At 40.3% G+C, this 17,593-nt stretch overlaps 1 protein-coding gene across 3 annotated transcripts; it reads left to right on the forward strand.

Moving 5' to 3' along the window:
* Positions 1-961: 961 nt before the first annotated feature.
* TARS1 (threonyl-tRNA synthetase 1) lies at positions 962-17,005 on the forward strand. Of its 3 annotated transcripts, XM_072859169.1 has the most exons (19): positions 966-1,070; positions 1,477-1,554; positions 2,495-2,685; positions 3,733-3,856; positions 4,966-5,087; positions 5,277-5,394; positions 6,259-6,323; positions 6,405-6,483; positions 7,067-7,213; positions 8,162-8,260; positions 9,066-9,232; positions 9,795-9,957; positions 10,046-10,183; positions 10,909-10,986; positions 13,478-13,578; positions 13,697-13,801; positions 14,468-14,540; positions 15,271-15,385; positions 16,746-17,005. In XM_072859169.1, the coding sequence occupies exons 1-19, from the start codon at positions 1,050-1,052 to the stop codon at positions 16,892-16,894; spliced, it is 2,133 nt and encodes a 710-aa protein (XP_072715270.1). In that variant the 5' UTR covers positions 966-1,049; the 3' UTR covers positions 16,895-17,005. The 3 variants fall into 3 exon arrangements, with proteins under 3 accessions (XP_072715271.1, XP_072715270.1, XP_072715272.1); XM_072859170.1 differs by lacking the exon at positions 1,477-1,554 and having other exon boundaries at positions 962-1,070; XM_072859171.1 differs by lacking the exons at positions 966-1,070; positions 1,477-1,554 and adding an exon at positions 1,183-1,476.
* The last annotated feature ends 588 nt before the right edge of the window (positions 17,006-17,593 follow it).

A 17,593-nucleotide genomic window follows, 5' to 3' on the forward strand; every position in this document is an offset into this window, starting at 1 on the left:
AAATCCCAGATCATTGCTGCAGATGAAGAGGAAATGGCTGTTACAGGATGATGCAGTGGTGTCAGGTGCTCTGCAGGCAGCAGAGGTCCAAGCCAAGCCGTAGCCCTGATCCCTGAATTTAGACTCTTCAAAGTAAGGATGCTGTGCCACGATTTCTTGAAAACATAAAATCCTGTAACAAACACGTTTCTTAAACTAGGCTACTGTATGAGTCCACCAAACACACCAAGGGCCTTGGGACAGACCAACAGGGGAGCCCAGGGCCACCATGAGAACATGCGGAAAGTAACCTTCCTAAATTAAAATGTTATTTATCATGATACAAAAACAACAGCGGGGAGAGAAAGGGAGGAAGACTGCAAAGTAAGAGGCTGTGCCTGAATACCACAGCCTTTTCTTTCCAACCCCCCCACACCCAGCCTCCCCTCAGGACAGGGCTAAGCAAAGCAGCACTAAGAAAAGCTCCCGTGGTCCAGATCTGACAGAACCTCCTCAGAATCTCTACCACTTTTTTTTCCCCTGGGAAATGAGACATTGGTCAATCCGATTTTAATTTCATTTTTGTCTCCTTTGCAAAGAGCACTCCCATCAGTTGATCCATCCTTGACTGAATCTGAGGGGAATGGTAGCTAGGTCTCCCTGAGTGCCACCCCGTCCCTCAGCCCCTTGCCACCCTCGTGGGGCCCTACGCTCCTGCTGGCGGGCGAAGGCCGGTTCTGCTTCTCCCCGCAGGAGGGGAGCAGGGGTGTGGGGACACGGGCCCCGCGGCCCCGCTCCCCACCCTCATGGGTGCTGGCAGGCGCTCCGCCATCTTGAGCTGCTGGGGCCCCTCGCAGGCCGCCTCCACGCCCGCCGCGCCGCCGCCCCGGCCACACACGCCACGGCAGCCCGGCGGGGCGCGGCCCTCCGGCCCCATTGGCCCGGCCTCGGCGGCCTCGGCCGGCTCTGTGCGGCCGCCCCCGGTTGCATCAGCTGCGGCGGCCGGGAGGCGCCTGCGCGGGGCCGTTCCCGCCCCTTCCCCGCTGCGCCGGGCGGCTCCGCGTGCGGCAATGGCGGGCGCTGACAGCCAGGTGGGCCCGGCACCGCGGCGCCGGCGGGCCGCGCCGGAGCACCGGCTCTCTCCTCAGCGCGGCTCCCGCTCACCGCGGGCCGGGGGGTGTCCTGAGGCGGGGCGTCCCCTTCTTCCCGCGTCAGGTCTGGGGGGGGCGGCCCTGTCAGGAGGACGGGTGCTGGCGGCAGGAGGGAGCTAGGCCTCTTCCCCTTCACCCTTATAGCGGGTTGCCGGGGGTTTCCCCTGCTCCGGGGGAGTTCGAAAGGCGGTGGGGTTTACCTGAAGGTAAAACGGCAGGGAGCTGCTCTGAAATTTCCCGGGGCGAAGGGATCGGGTCTCTTCCCTGTGTGGCGCTGAGGGGGTTTAAAGCGCCGTAGGTGTGAGCGGCTGCTGGAGAATGAGGAAATGGTGCTCGCCCTTTTCAGGTAAATGCTGGGGAAGAAAAAAAGGCAGACTGCGGAAAGAAAATGAAGGAAGGGGCCGGCGATGGAGGGCGGGCGGAGGTGAGCTGCCCTTGGGCCACGGGGGGTTGAAAGATGTGGTCTGCCTGCTGTCTCGTGTACTGCTGGCATTGCTGCAGTTCATCCTTCTGACATATTTTATCGGGCATTACAGTTACTCCTTTTTCCACTCTCTCTTGTTTCCCAAAGTTTGCCATGAAGTGACTGTTGTTTTTTACACCAAGTTGTATTGATGTAATGGGAGAGCAGCTCCGATTTCCATAGCTGCTACTTGGTGATGCTTTTTACTGTGCCCCTGTTTGCACCAGGAGGTAGGCAGTGGATCTCTGGGATGAGAAAAGCCTGTGTAAGGTGCTCTGTCTTTTCTGTCTTCATGGTGGGTAAACACAGATCCCTCTGACTGCACAGAAGGGGCCAGCTGCTAGCCAGCCCATCCTGAGCCGACTGCGTAGCTGTATAGGCTTGGTTATGCCCAAGCTGATAGTCTTGACGTCATTATATGATGTGTAGGCTGGAGTCAGCTCCTGTCAGGGTGGCTCAGAGTAGAGGTGTTCCCTCAGTTTTTTGACCTAGTGAGAAAAATCTATTTTTACGTTGAACTTCTACAGTCTTTTCAAATGGATTTTTGTTCTTGTATAGCTTATTAAAGAGGTGTTTAATAAACTATGTAGTATCTTATTAACAGATGTGTGGTTTATTGAACAGGTATATAGTGGTACACTATATATTTATTATAACAGGTATACAGTGGTACATTTCAAAGTAATCTTCATTAAGCTGAAATCTTATAACATCACTATATAATCAATACTATATAATTAATCTGTAATAATGATTATTTGTTAGATGTAGCACATACATAGATGTGGTCACATAGCTGCTTGTGAAAAATGTATCTGTTCTGTTTGCATTCTTGACATAATGTGATATTAGATGAATAATCTATTGATTTTTTTCTTTTCTCTTTATTCATTACATATAGCTGGATCCCTGGCCTGCATTCATCAATGAGCGTTTAGAGATGTACAATAAACTTAAAGCTGAACATGATGCACTCCTTGCAGAAAGAGCTGCAAATGACAGCAAACCCATTAAAGTTACATTACCCGATGGCAGGCAGGTTGATGCTGAATCTTGGAAGACTACTCCTTATCAAATCGCTTGTGGAATTAGGTATGATTTTATTCTGCAATACACTCAATCATTTTTAGACAGCCCTGTGTCTGCAGGTTGTGGCTGTGAGGGTATGGGTAATGTATAATTTCTGTCTTGGTCATTTATCTCAACTCACCTCAAGGCACCTTGTATATAATAAACTGGAGGTAACCAATAGGATTTGAGTTTTGGAGTGTAATTTTTTTGCCTTATGAAGACACAGTTTCTAAAATTAAATAAGAATATAATTGAGATCTTTTATACACACATTACTTGCATATTTTTCCCTGCAAGTATTATTGTTGCATTAAGAACTAATTTGCTAATAAATTTACACTATCAGATTGAATGTTAGCACATGCAAACCAGTTTACATTGACCTGGGGAAGATGACTGCTGGGTGATGTTTCAGTTGATTTCAGAGAGACTTAACAGTATGAGTATCTTTTACTTAACTGCATTTTTACTTGCATGGGAGATACCTATCAAAAAGAGTATTGCACATCTCCAGGTTACTCAAACTTGCTGTGGAGTGTATTTGAACAATGCACACTGGACACCCTGACAGTTTAAATTACAAAAACTGGGTCATTCCTAGAGGTGAAATGCCGTGTTTTTTTCATGCTTAGGTACCTTGTCATTGGAACCTTCTTTGCTTTTCTGATTTGGGATCAAAGAAAGGGTTTCTTGGCTAGTGGAAACAAAACTGTAAAGTTACTACATCAGAAATAGTATTCGATAATTTTTAAAAGAGAAACTCTGTCTTTTGCTGCAGTAGGATTTTGAAGTCAGGTTAGTACTTTGAGGTAGCTGCCTCTGAGTCAAATATGTTAATGAATGTATGAATGTCAAGTATACAGCGCAGATTTCTTCCCTCATCTGAGATGTGAGTAGGAGTTTCATTAATGTTTAAGACTGGCTAAACTGCTCTTTTATTTGGAATTTACTTATGACATTGTACCCACTCTGAGCACTCCTGAAAATCTTATTCAACATGGAGGGCAAATTTGGGGAGCTTCTGCTGGCTGATTTCAAAAGATTATATACCGTGTATTTATTCTGTAGTCAGGGCTTAGCTGACAACACTGTTATTGCTAAAGTGAACAAGATGGTTTGGGATCTAGACCGTCCTTTGGAGGAGGATTGTACCCTGGAGCTGCTTAAGTTTGAAGATGAAGAGGCTCAAGCAGTGAGTATCTTTTACCAAAATTTGTTTGCCCTTGGATTTGCATTAAACTCAGCCTTGAGTAGTTATTTGCATCTCACTGTGTTCAAAAGATGAGGAGATGGGAACAGGTTTGCTGTGTAGGTACGTCTGCATTTTCTAATAGTTCCTTACAAGGGACATGAGGTACTGCAGATAATGTACATTCTGCTGTGTAGCCAAGTCTGCTAGCAGTTGCTGTAGTTTATGTCAAGTCTGTTCTCGTTAAAGTGTTATATTTGCAATCTTCATGTTAATGTAAAGTAGGTCCTTTGAACTGACCTCTTCAGCAGTGACTTTGAAAACAATACTGAGTACAAAAGTACTGTCTATGTACAATCATAAAAGTACTGAGTAGGCTGCTTTTTTACTTTGAGCATGCAAAAGTATGTACTTTATTTTGGCTACTCATTCAGATAAATGTGGATATTCAGTAAATTTATACATACTCTCTTTAGAAAACATCATTTGGTACAAGAAGCTGTCAGTCAAACTCATCACAGAGGTCTTGCATTCAAACTTAGGGTTTTCATGTTGGCTAAGTGATGGCTCCTGTGAGATTAATGTTTTCTGGTCTGTGCAAATAAAAGCAGACTGAAGTCCTGTAGATTTGGTTTTAATTTGTCAAATCTTCAGGTGTACTATAAGATGGAGTGTAATTTTTAACTTTATGAACTGTTCTACTTCAGTGCAGGATTTCCCATGCATAAAATCTTCAGATTAGGACCACAGCCTTATGTTGAAAGTGCACCTATTGGTCTTTATGCAGAGCTGATTGATTGAAGTTCATAGAAAAAAAGGTTTCTAAATTAGTTTACTGACTTCTTGACAATAACTGAATCATTTCAACAGTAGCTGAAAATAAGAATTATTTGCTACCAGGCTGTAAACAGTTTTCCAGTGTTACCTTTTGGAAATACTAGTGCTTAGGATGAGAGTGTTGCTGGGCAGGTCACTTCTGTTCTGCAGACTGCTCTAATGTGGGATCTGCATCAAGAATCCTTAAAAGCAAGTGTTTCAGAAAAGGTTTTAAATAAAATACTCAGAAATGCATTGTGTGTATTCAGGCTGCCCCCTTTTTTTACTTCCATTAGGTATACTGGCACTCAAGTGCTCACATAATGGGTGAAGCTATGGAGCGAATCTATGGTGGCTGTTTGTGCTATGGCCCACCAATAGAAAATGGATTTTATTACGACATGTTCCTTGAGGAAGGGTAGGTTTGTGTCTTTCTTTTTAGGAGTGGGGGATGGCAGTTGCAGCAAAATTTCTGTTACCTGCTTGTTCCGAGAACAAAGTCATCTACACTACGCATGTCCCATCCACAAGCTAGTGCATTGCAACTGTATCAGAAATTGCAAGTGGAAGCAAGAACGATTCAGTTTTGTGTGTGTGTTTATTCTAGGGGTGTATCAAGTAATGACTTCTCTGCTTTGGAAATGTTATGCAAAAAGATAATGAAGGAAAAACAGGTCTTTGAAAGACTGGAAGTTAAGAAGGAAACGCTACTTGAAATGTTTAAGGTAGGCTGTTTTAGAAGCTTGTTTCTAGCATTGTGCAGTTATTCTTTAAGTATTTGTAACTTCAGCCGCATGTTCTGTTAGTGGTAGAGGATGGTCTATCAAACTAACTTTTTAAGGTGATATGTTCTTAGAAGCTCATTCGTGATACTTAACAAAAAAAATGAGCAAAGGTGTAATTCTTAGGTTCTCAGGAATGTGCATTAGATTTTCTACAACTGTAAGAATTCTCATTCTTCCCCTGGGTGACCTTGGCAAAATCTTTGAAGCCACGTTCTTCATTTATTTCCCACAGGTGTAAATTTGCAATATATTATGTGCAGTTATGTTATATGGCTATTATATTGGCTGTTAGTAAAATGCTGTGGTGATACTATAACTGCATGTGCTGATGCATTCAGAAACCTTCATAAAACATTTTTTAGAATGAGGACTTCTGAGAAAGTCCAAGCAGCACTAAAAGCTGACACTTTTTTTTTAGTACCTAGCTGCAAATAATTTTCTGGCATTCCTGAGATAGATGTTACTTAGTTTTCACTGTTAGGACATCAGGAGAATCATAGTGTCATTCAGGTTGGAAGGTACCTCCTTAGGTCTCTAGTCCAATCTCATGCAGAGGGCATGGGGTCAATGCTGAAGTCAGGTTTCTGAGGGCTTGTCCAGTTGGGCGTTCAAAACCTCTAAGGATGGAGACTGCACATCCTGCGCTCTGGGCAGCTTGCTCCACTACTTGACTATCTGTCTGTCTGTCTTTTATAATCCTCTTTTGATGCAGCATAGCATCAGGCTTGCAAATAATTTACACTTCTGGCCAGTTCTCTCGCTTAACAAGGAGTTAACAAATATGTGTGCTGCTTTTCTTCTCAGTATAATAAATTCAAGTGTCGCATCCTGAATGAGAAGGTCAATACTCCAACTACAACAGTATACAGGTAATTACACATGCATTGTAATATTACTGGATATATATTTCTAGGATTAAATATACCAGATGAATGTTTTCTTATTCTTAGGTGTGGTCCCTTGATAGATTTATGCAGAGGGCCTCATGTCAGACATACTGGCAAGATAAAGACCATAAAAATTCATAAGGTAAGTGCTGAAACTGCCTTAGACAAATGTTTTCACTGAAAATGTGTTGCTGTCTTTGGGCAATATGATAGTGGCTTATCCAAGAATGTACTGTGAAATGGGTAACCTGGCCAAAAACTCAATGTAACAAATTGGGAACGGGTTGTGTGCTAGAATATTCAAATGGTGTGAAGCCCAACTAGGTGTCTAGGGCCTGCACTTCCATCACGGATAGGAATGTAAGTGTGGCTTAAGTCTTGTTTGAACTACATCAGTTACAGTTTATAGTTTTTGCTCAGCTGATGGTTATAGCTGAGTATGAATAAACAGTAGGAATAGGATTGCTACAAAGAGAGCAAATAGGCTTAAAAAAAGAAAGACTAGAGAGAGCTGGAAACCATTTTTACCTGTTCTGTTCACCTGTTCTTTCTGGATTTTTCTAATCAGTGTTCTGAATTTAAGGTTAAAACTCCTCATGCCTTAGTTGTTCTACATTAAGTATAGTGATTTATTATTAATTGCATGCCTTTCCATCGCAGGCAGTAGTAGTAAAATGTGGAGGCTCTTCATTTTCTTCAATGTTTCATTTATTTTTTGCATGCAGAATTCTTCTACCTACTGGGAAGGCAAGGCTGATATGGAATCCCTCCAGCGGATCTACGGAATTTCATTCCCAGATGCAAAAATGCTGAAGGAATGGGAGAAATTCCAGGAGGAGGCTAAAAGCAGAGATCACAGAAAAATTGGGCGGGTGAGGCAGTTTTTCTGGTAATGTATTTCACAAACACTGTGTGGGTGTAACCCCTTAACTAGAAGCATCTTGAAGACAGCATATACTTGCTACCACAACCAACATGTGACACAATTGTATTTTCAGTTGAGTTGCAAAGTCAGGTACTCTTCTCTTGAAGAGCATCAAAAGTCCTAAAGCAAATAACTTGTCTTTGGACTTTTCGCTGTTTTAAACATGATGACGTCCTTATTCCACAGATCAGTTGGAACAGAACATGAACACTTTGGTCTGCAAAACATGAACACTTTGGTCTGCAAAACATGAACACTTCAGTCTGCAGGCAGTGCTCATTCCTACACAGTTTGCTGCAGCCTGTTCACTCACAGTTCTTTTCTTGTGTGTGATTTCAGAATCCGTAATACCTTTCTATGGTTTTTTGGTTAGGTGGTTTTTGGTTTTGTTTTTTAGAGGGAAACCGCTGTCAGATAATTGATAGTCCTGAACACTGTTAGGCGGTCTGCTGCTAGGACATCAGGAAAATACACAGAAGAATTCACTATATGCAGTCCTCAAGCATGTGCACAGTTTGTCACAACATTAGCCAACTACAGTTCGCACATTCAGTTCATGTGTAAATAATTAGAGAGCTGCAGAAGCAGAACTAAACATTACTTGTCAATGTACAAAGGGATCTGTGGGGGCACAGTTAGGAATTACATGTAAACATGAAGTTTTGGAGCATCAGTAATGAAACAGGAAACTGAACAATCTCCTTTCCCTGTAAGTACTGATGGAGATATAAATGCTAGTGAAAATGCATCTGATCTATTGGTATTGCTTTTTTATTATGATTATTTTAAAAAATCTTTGATTAGTGATGCCCAGTTAGTAGTAATTAATTTGTGAATGTTAAGTGAAAAAGCTGGTGAACAAATACTAAGTTTTTCAAATATTATTTTTCTGCAGGACCAAGAACTGTTTTTCTTCCATGAGCTCAGCCCTGGTAGCTGTTTTTTCTTGCCAAAAGGAGCTTACATTTATAACACATTAATTGAATTCATCCGGGTAAGTAATGCCTTTTGGAAATCTTCTTATAAAAGAAATTGCTTAATTTTAGAAAAATACATAACAGCATGCTACATATAACAGTATTAACAGTGCTTAATTTCAAGTTAGTTTAATTTCTTAGTTCTGTAAGCCATGGAACTAAAGAAACCTGGTTACTTTGAATTGGTCTTGTCACAATCTCTGCTATGTTTTATCAATACTTTATACCTGCAGTTAAAACAGTGATAATGATGCTTTATAATATGAATTCTTTGACATCTAATAGTACAGCTAAGCTCACACTACAGCTGTTCCAGTGATGCATATTGATTTGTTTTAATAAACTTAGTAAATTTGGCCTTGTAAAACTATTAGTTACGAAATTATGTGTAGAAAAAAAATCTTGATCTTCCTGTTGTAATATTTAAAGCCTCTCTTATTATTGTATGTTTGGGCTGCAGTGTACTACCAGCTGTCATTGAATAATTAGAGACTGCTGATTTGCTTGCAGGGAGGAAACTTGTTCTTCTTGCTTACTACAGAGGAATTGTTTGGGGGAGGGTAGTGCTGGTGGAAGGGATGTATCCTGGCATGACCAGCTTGAATTCTCTTCTCTTCTCTCTTCTCTTCTCTCTTCTCTTCTCTCTTCTCTTCTCTCTTCTCTTCTCTCTTCTCTTCTCTCTTCTCTTCTCTCTTCTCTTCTCTAGTCATGGACTTTTGTAGGGCAGCATTTGTATATTTTTATGGCTGCAGATTGAAGACTGAGTACCATTACTTTTGTTTGCTTTATTAGTTATTTTACATACTGGGTCTGTTGTTTCAGAGTGAGTATCGAAAACGTGGATTCCAGGAGGTTGTCACTCCAAATGTTTTCAACAGCAAACTATGGATGACTTCAGGGCACTGGGAGCATTACAGTGACAACATGTTTTCCTTTGAAGTGGAGAAAGAAATCTTTGCTCTGAAGCCTATGAACTGTCCAGGACACTGGTAAATACGTAGCAAATCCAGTTTACCAAAGATGATGCTGATTCAAAAAAAAAAAAAAAAAAAAGAATTCCTGTTTCTTTTGCCTGCTTAATTATCAAGATGGCTATCTTCGGGTATCCAGATGTGACATAATGTCAGGAGTGATGTAATTATGAGTTTTGTTGTCTATGTGCTCTCATTACGTGAGACACTGAGAAATGTCATTTTTCCATCATTACAGTGACTGTGTTTTAGACCTGAAGCTTACCTTGGTACTAGAAAACCTGGATATCCAAAATAGATACTGGGGCATTGTCAATTTTGTGGCAGTTAAGGCTTTCAGGTTTTAATGCTCAGTTTTAGAAGCTGTTTTATCTCCTCTCAGTGAGGTGGGGGAAGCCTACCAGCTATAAAACCATATCTCCATTTTTTTTCCTGGCAAAACTAGATGCAAATGGTGGTTGTATTCAGATTACATCATTGGCATTATGGACATCTGCTTAGGTACTGGCTGCTTCTCATTGGCTGTTCTTTGCAGAATTTTGATTCTGGATGAGCTTCAAGTAATAAACTTTTCCTTCAGCCTTATGTTTGATCATCGTCCAAGATCATGGCGTGAGCTGCCATTACGGTTGGCTGATTTTGGTGTTCTGCATCGCAATGAACTATCAGGAGCTCTTACAGGACTCACTCGAGTACGTCGGTTCCAGCAGGACGATGCTCACATATTCTGTGCTATGGAGCAGGTATGGGCTGCTGTTAAATGAAATTGGGTATCAAAATCAGATTAACTGATTTTTCCATATTTGAAAGTTTATTTCTATTCTCATAAAGATTGAAGAGGAGATAAAGAGTTGTCTGCAGTTCTTGCGTACTGTGTATGATGTCTTTGGATTTTCCTTTAAACTGAATCTCTCCACTCGTCCTGAAAAGTACCTGGGAGATATTGAAGTGTGGAATCAAGCTGAAAAGGTAAACAGTAGTTTTATTAACTTTTTATATGAAAGCAAGGCTGCAGATGGAAATCCTGTAAGAACATACAGCCTTCTGGGAGGTACAGTGACAGGTGGACATGAGCAATATAACTTTAATAACTGTCCTCAATTCAGTCTGGCTGCTGTAAATAGCTTACTTTCCATACAGAAGCAATCTCCATGTCAGAATCAAATTAACTCTCTCTCCTTCTCTCTCTCTGTATTTTTTTGATAATTTAAAACAAAAAAAAAGAGGAGGAGAACCAATTCTGGCAGCACCTGTAATAAGACTTAGAGCCATCTTCCAAAAACCAGGTTGCTTTCACGATTAAAGGGATGGGGTTAGCCCCTGCAAGTGCAGTGCTTGGGAGAAGATAGGGCAGGAATAGACATTAGGTGTATCAGTGTGAATCCCCTCTCAGTGTTATCTGCAAACTTTGCATCTATCATAAAGACGTCTTGCATCTTAGCTAACGCTGCTTGTTTGGCCTCTTCCAAAATGAATGCATTAATTTTGCTTGTTTAAATTTGGACTAAATTTTTTTTTAGCTGGGGATCTTCCAAAACTTTCCTTTTTCAGAAAATAAATGAGTTGCAGCACTAAATGAGAATTATGTAGAATTGGTAGTCACGTATCTGTAGCAGCAGGCTGACCTGATGCTGTAACGTGGAAAGACAGCAAATGATTGAGAAACACTGAGCATATGTGTCCTTTATCTCTAGCAACTTGAAAACAGCCTCAATGACTTTGGTGAGAAGTGGGAGTTAAACCCTGGCGATGGAGCTTTCTACGGACCTAAGGTTAGTATGTTGCTACCCCTGGCTGAGTTAGCCTTTTAATTCTGTTTGGGTGAGGCAGATGGAAGTTATACAATTCCTTGCTTTCCATTGATACTACCGTAATCTTGGCAGTAGGCGTAGCATGCAAATGCTATTCTTTGCAGTATAGCAGATGAGCAGAAAAACCCCCAAAGTCTTCATGTGTTTACAAAACGATGCTAAATGTCAGTTTGCCCAGAAAAACAAGTGTTTGTCATCTACTTGTGCAGAATGTTTGCCAGATGACTTCAAATAGATACCTGACCAAGACTAAATCTCCATCTAGTTAACATTCTGCTCTAAGTTAATTAAATACAGATGGACACTAAATGCTGTTAATACATAAAAAATGTTTTTCGTATCTTTTTTATGAGCAAGGGAGAGAAAATAGTATGGTGATGCTTTTTGGGTTTTATTAATGATCTTCCTGGTAAAGACAACTTTTATTTTTCATTTATTGTCCTGCACTTTCCCTTCCAATGTAACGTTGTAACTAAATTTCTCAATGTCAGTATGCCTTTCTAAAGCATTGTTGCTGTTTAGGTTTGGCTGGAGGATATAGAACAAAACTGATTCTTAAACTGACAACCTGGTATAAGCTGAGATTGTTAAGAGCTGGGATTAGGAACAGGGGATTTTTTTTATAGTTATCTAATACTGTTTTAAGACGCTGTACGGCTGAAATGTTGTGTTTTTCCAGATGCATAAACTCTGACATACTTGAGAGAGAAATAATACTCTATGATCCTAGTTTTCACATAGCTTTAACACTAATTTCATTAATTAAACCCAGTTTACATGTATGAACTATTTGTCTGCTGCTTAAACAGAGCTGATTGGTTTAGTGGGAGACATGAACAGAAGGTGGCACTGTAAGATCAGTATTACAGCAATTGCTGCATTAGAAAGAATTCTTTGGGCGATAAGTGAATCCTAAGTCATGAAAAATAAAAAATAAACTTATTAGTAAAACGAATTTTTGAAAAATGTTGCTTTACTGTCACAGTTTTGTAGCTGCATTGAGTTGCTGATGGGTTTTGGTATTTTAAAAAGCCCCTTGCATTGGCTTTGTGGTTTTGTTAGGTTTTTTTAAAGCCTTCTCTGCGGTTTGCAAAGATTAAGTACGGCTTTCTAGAAATTTCCGTAACGATAGAGAGCCTTACAAAACTACTTGTAAATCTTTCCCTAATAAACGTACATGACATTTATGTCTATACTCAGTCATCTAGTAAACTGGTTCTGATTTCTTTCTTTGTATGCTAATTGAATCAATTTCATTTTATGGGTTGTAGGTGAAATGTGTTATAGCAGCTAATCATTCATTATTTGAAATGCAAACAAGATTTAGTAATTTCCTCAGATGATTTGAAAGAAGGCAAATCTCAACAGGAGCCTTTATTAACCTTAATTAACGTAATACTTGCTGCTAATACACTCTAGCCAAAGTAAAGTGAGCAAACATAGCATTTTGCACTGGTTTTAATGGAAGCTAGTTAAAGTTACATTTTTTAAGTTAAGCTCTACATCTAGGGTACCTTTAAACTACTTGGATTTTTTTTTTCTGCTCTGTAACTGGTGATTTGAAATTAAAGAAGGTTGTAGATAATCTATTTTGATAGAAGCTCTTTGGTGAGTAGCTGAACTATGATAAACTCTGGCTTCTGAATGCAAAATTGAAAGACATTTAGAACTTCAGTTAATAAAACACTGATCTGTTTTTTTTCATACGTAAATTAAAATAATGCATACAGCCCCAACATATAGCCATACTGGTAAAATGATGAATAAGAGAGCAATGTGATAAATAAATAAGGTCAGGACACTACAAATCTACTGTTTTCTATCTGTGTCTCTGTCTAACTTGTATCATAAGTGTACTCAGGATTAAACTGAAAGATGCAATAGAAGGAATAGGCTTGACTGTAGATACTCATAGTCAGAACAAGCATCATTGATTAATGTGATCCCTGCTGGTAAATGGACTATTTAACAGTAGGATTCTCATCCCTTGTTCGTGCCCTGAATTTGTAACATAAGCTAACAAGTATTCAAATACTGCATAATAAAGGAGTGTAAGTTTGCCAGTTTGAGGTTGAAGAAGTCTCATTTTTGGTGAGACATGTTCAGTTCTGATCTTGCACTTGCACTTCTGTGCTGCCGAATTCACTCAGCGAAAAGGCCCGTGAAAGTCCCAGATTGAAACTCACAAAAAATAGTCTGAGGTATTAAATGTAGTTCCCCCCTGAAGTAGTGTCTCTCTACTTGCTTACCCTGTTTTTAGCTCTTAACATTTTTTGCATCAGAACCTGCAAATCATTTAAGTCCTAATGCAGGCTGAAGTAAAAGGATGTTGTCTAAAACCACATATACTTCCTCTGCATTGAGTGAAACCTTCCATCTTAATGAGTTTGCTTTCAGAGGGCCATGCTTGTAGCTTAAACTGGGGTAAAAGATTGTGTATTTTGTTTCTTAGATTGACATTCAGATTAAAGATGCCATTGGCCGCTACCACCAATGTGCTACAATCCAGCTCGACTTCCAGCTCCCAGTCAGATTTAACCTCACCTTTGTCAGGTAAGCACAGAGGGTGGTGGTTTTAATTGCTATATAATCTAACTTTCCTGTCACTTACAGGCCTAAGTTTACATCAGGAAAAAAACCTTTCATTTTTAAAAAAACCCTTTCTTCTCAGCCACGATGGTAATGACAAGACCAGACCAGTTATCATTCACCGGGCTATCTTGGGATCTGTGGAGAGAATGATCGCCATTCTAACTGAAAACTACGGAGGCAAATGGTAATGTTGAAAAGTAGATTTATTATTCCAGTTTGAGCAAACACTTTATGTAGAAGAGGCCCAAGCGTGCAAGAATCAAGAGGGTTTGTTCTACTTGCTTGCTACAGAGACATGCCGTAGGTGTACCACAGGGCAATTCCTTCTGAACCACCTTCCTTGGATATTAAATAATTCTAGATATGGTAGCCTCTACATGATACCACCCATGCAGGTGCAGCATACAGTTTGTCTGCCCATACTGTGTATATCTCAACTTTGCTTTTGCAGCTGGGCTGCCTTGCAACAAGTCATTTATGTATGTCATCTCCTTTACCTGCTGCGGTGTAATACCTGATGGGGATGACCCCTCTGATTATAACAATGTTTTCCCATGATTAGTTAGTGATAAGCTCAACAACTCAATTATGATTTGTTGTCTGTTGTAGAACACAACTTGAATCTTCAGGTCAAAAAGTACTTTTGTCCACACTGCAATTCTTTTAGACACTTAGTTCTTTGGGGGAGATAAATTGTAACGAGTATAGGGCTGTCATTACCTCTGAACCCAATCTAAGCAGCTGGCTTTATTAATCTCTTGTGTAGATTTTAGTTCTGTGTGTTAAGAGGATTTTTCATACTAAAAAAATACTGAAAACTGTATAAACTTGTTTTGTTTGTTTATTGAAGGCCGCTCTGGCTGTCCCCACAGCAGGTAATGGTAGTACCAGTGGGACCAACGTGTGATGAATATGCTCAAAAGGTGATGTATATGGTTTGGGGGCTTTTTTCCCAGTATATTGTATTTAGTTGAGATACTTGGTTTTTAATGATTAATACTATTTATCCCAGATAAATGTTGTAAGTCTTTGTGTATTACATTGTATGATTTTTATATTACAATGACAATTAGCTGCTAAAGTTGTAAATGTATCTTGAGAGGACTCGAAATAGATTTTGGGTATCTGAACACAAATGCTGATCTTTGTGAGGCTTTTATTTTTGGAAAACTTAGTTTTTCTCTCTTGCTCAAAAGCTGTCTTACCCTTCAGGTTCTAGTCTCCCATGGCCATGTGCATCTTGCAAAAGCAGTAAGAAAGATGAAGATGGGTCTTTGCATATTTAGCATCCAGCAGACCTTCTCCTATATTTCCTTCAAGCACATTATACGTAAATAGTCTGCAAAATAAAAATAATCTTCTAATCAGAAAGCTCCACCATCCTGCTGCCTTTCACAGTATCAAACTCAAATCACTGTTCAGCCCAAACCATTAGATAATTGAGATCACTGCTTAGCTATTTAGTGTGTATGTACTTGCATGCTAGCTGACCTGTTTTCATTTCTTGAACTGGGATCATCTGCAATGCCTGAGCCGATGACAGTGCCTTTGTTTTAGGGGTCAGATAAGCTTGACTGGCTCAAGTCTAGAAGTCATGAATAGTTCACTGTCATTAATATCCTATACTGACAGTTTAAATACTTTTTCTCCTAGGTCAGGCAGGACTTCCATGACGCTGGATTAATGGCAGATGTTGATGTAGATCCTGGATGCACGCTGAACAAGAAGATCAGAAATGCTCAGCTTGCACAGTATAACTTTATTCTGGGTAATGTATACTGCATTTGTTACCTTATCCTGGCTGACTTTCTTGCATAGGTTATAGGATTTGATCTTTCTTCTGTGAGCAAGGCAGAGAGTGGTAGTCAGTGTTTTAGGTCACTTTGCTCTTAAGAGTCTCCGTTCCAGAGAGCCTCTCCTGCCTGCATGATGGGCATTCCTGGCTTGTGTAGCTGTCACTGAAAGGAGGTCACTGTGGCCCAAGGCATTACTGCTGCTTTAGAAAAAGGTCTTTGCTGTCTTCTGGTCACCAATGTGGAGACATATGAAATCTCTTGCCTTTTTGTCAGTCAGATTGTTAAGCGATTTTTCTGTGTGTGTCCCCCCCAGTAACTTTTGCTACGCTCGAAACAAGAGCATAAGAAGTACCATCTTTTCACTGCATTCAGCTGTGGTGCACTTCTGAGCTATGCATGCATGCATAGGAGAAGACTCTTCCATGAGAGGGTGATGCAGGGACAATTAGAAACTGGCTGTGAAGTATGTGATTTGAAGCACCACCTTAGTCATGTCATGTAAACTGAGGCTCTAGCACTGACCCTAAAACTATCTGGGATCCATTAGAGTAGAAGGAGCCTTTGAGAGAGAAACTCTACCCTCACAGTAATTGATAAAATAGTGAATAAAGTTCTTTTGTTCTTTAAAACTTTAAGTGTATGATACAGATAAGACACAACCACATTTTACCTTCAAGACCACAAGCAAATGATCAGCCTATCAGGGAAAAGACCTCACCTAATTTATGTTCAGAGGTTGTTTCAGAGAGTTGTCCCACTGAATGTAGATTGGGTACCAGAGAAATACAATCTCCTGTAGCAACCTCCAAGTATGTTATATAAAATTCATATTAGTAATGAGACATACCTATATTATCCTGGTATCTGTATCTTAATGTTTAAGTAAAATAGCTTTGGGATTTTCCAATAAACTGTCTTGCTGTCTCTGTAAAGAAAGCAAATAGGTATTGGTTATTTACAGTCAAGTTGTCTTTCTGATCTTTGCCCATGGAGTACTCCATGTTTGCTTCTCATTTTGACTTTGTGATTCCCTCTAATAAGAAGTCAGTCAAGCTGGACTTACTAAGTTTAATTTTCTCTTTACCTGTATTTTGCTGAGCTGCTGTTCATAACATACTAAAACCTATTAAATAATATGAGATTAAATAAGGGTATTGGCTGTTACAGGCTAAGTGGGAGGAGTTGGGAGGAGGGCAAAGAAGGATTTGATGTGTTGGTTGGTAAGCTTTTTAGAATTTTTGTTGAGTATGTGCCTAAGTTTTAAGGGAATAGGGGAAAAAAACCCAGCTTGCTAAATGTGAAGTTCATTCCTTGTGTCTTGGTTGTTTCTAGTTGTTGGTGAAAAGGAGAAGGCAAGTGGAACAGTTAACATCCGCACCCGAGATAACAAGGTGCATGGTGAGCGTACGATTGCAGACACTGTGGAGAGACTGCTGGAACTGAAATGCTCCCGCTCCCGACAAGCTGAAGAGGAATTTTAATGCCAGCTGCTCTACCTGGCATAAAAAAAGATTCTAGTTTTCCTAATCGAGTTAACCACAGAGTTTTCGTGCTGAAGCAGATTTGAAATATATTTCACATTGGGCCTCTTGCTCATTTTAGCAGAGATTTTTCTTCAGTCAGAAATGTGTCTTTTTGTAAAAATCAATTTTTCACAAACCTTGAAGTAAAATTTCCTGGCCTCTGACCAAGGACAGATGAAGCAAGATTAAATGACTTTCTGTGACTGCAAGGGAAAATGGAAATGTTAATCAGGGATACCCATAGCATTCTACCTACCCTGTTAAGAATAAAATACATTTTGATAACAAATGTTTTTCATGAAAGTTAAACAAAAGACATCAGGCTTAAGAAACCACATAGTAACCATGTGCTGCAGCAGCTTTTGGAGTGTCTCCTTTAGCAAGGGAAGTGATACCCTGCAGTCTTGTCTGCTGGTCTTACACCAATTAAATCCATTGACCCTGAACAGTTCGCAGTCACATGAATGGGGAAATGAACAGAGGTCTCCCACTTCCATAGCAGTTGGTGCTTCTGGGAGTGTCTCGGCTCTCACTGCGTGACACTCCTGATGTGAGGCCGTCCAAGCTGCTAACCAAAGCCAACTCTACCCTTTTCCAAAGGCAGTGTCTGAAATGTGCTGGCTCTAAGGGTAAGGTCGTTGTAGCTGTAGAGGGGGA

The sequence above is a fragment of the Ciconia boyciana genome, chromosome 4, assembly GCF_034638445.1.
Source record: "Ciconia boyciana chromosome 4, ASM3463844v1, whole genome shotgun sequence".
Classification (NCBI taxonomy): Eukaryota; Metazoa; Chordata; class Aves; order Ciconiiformes; family Ciconiidae; genus Ciconia; species Ciconia boyciana.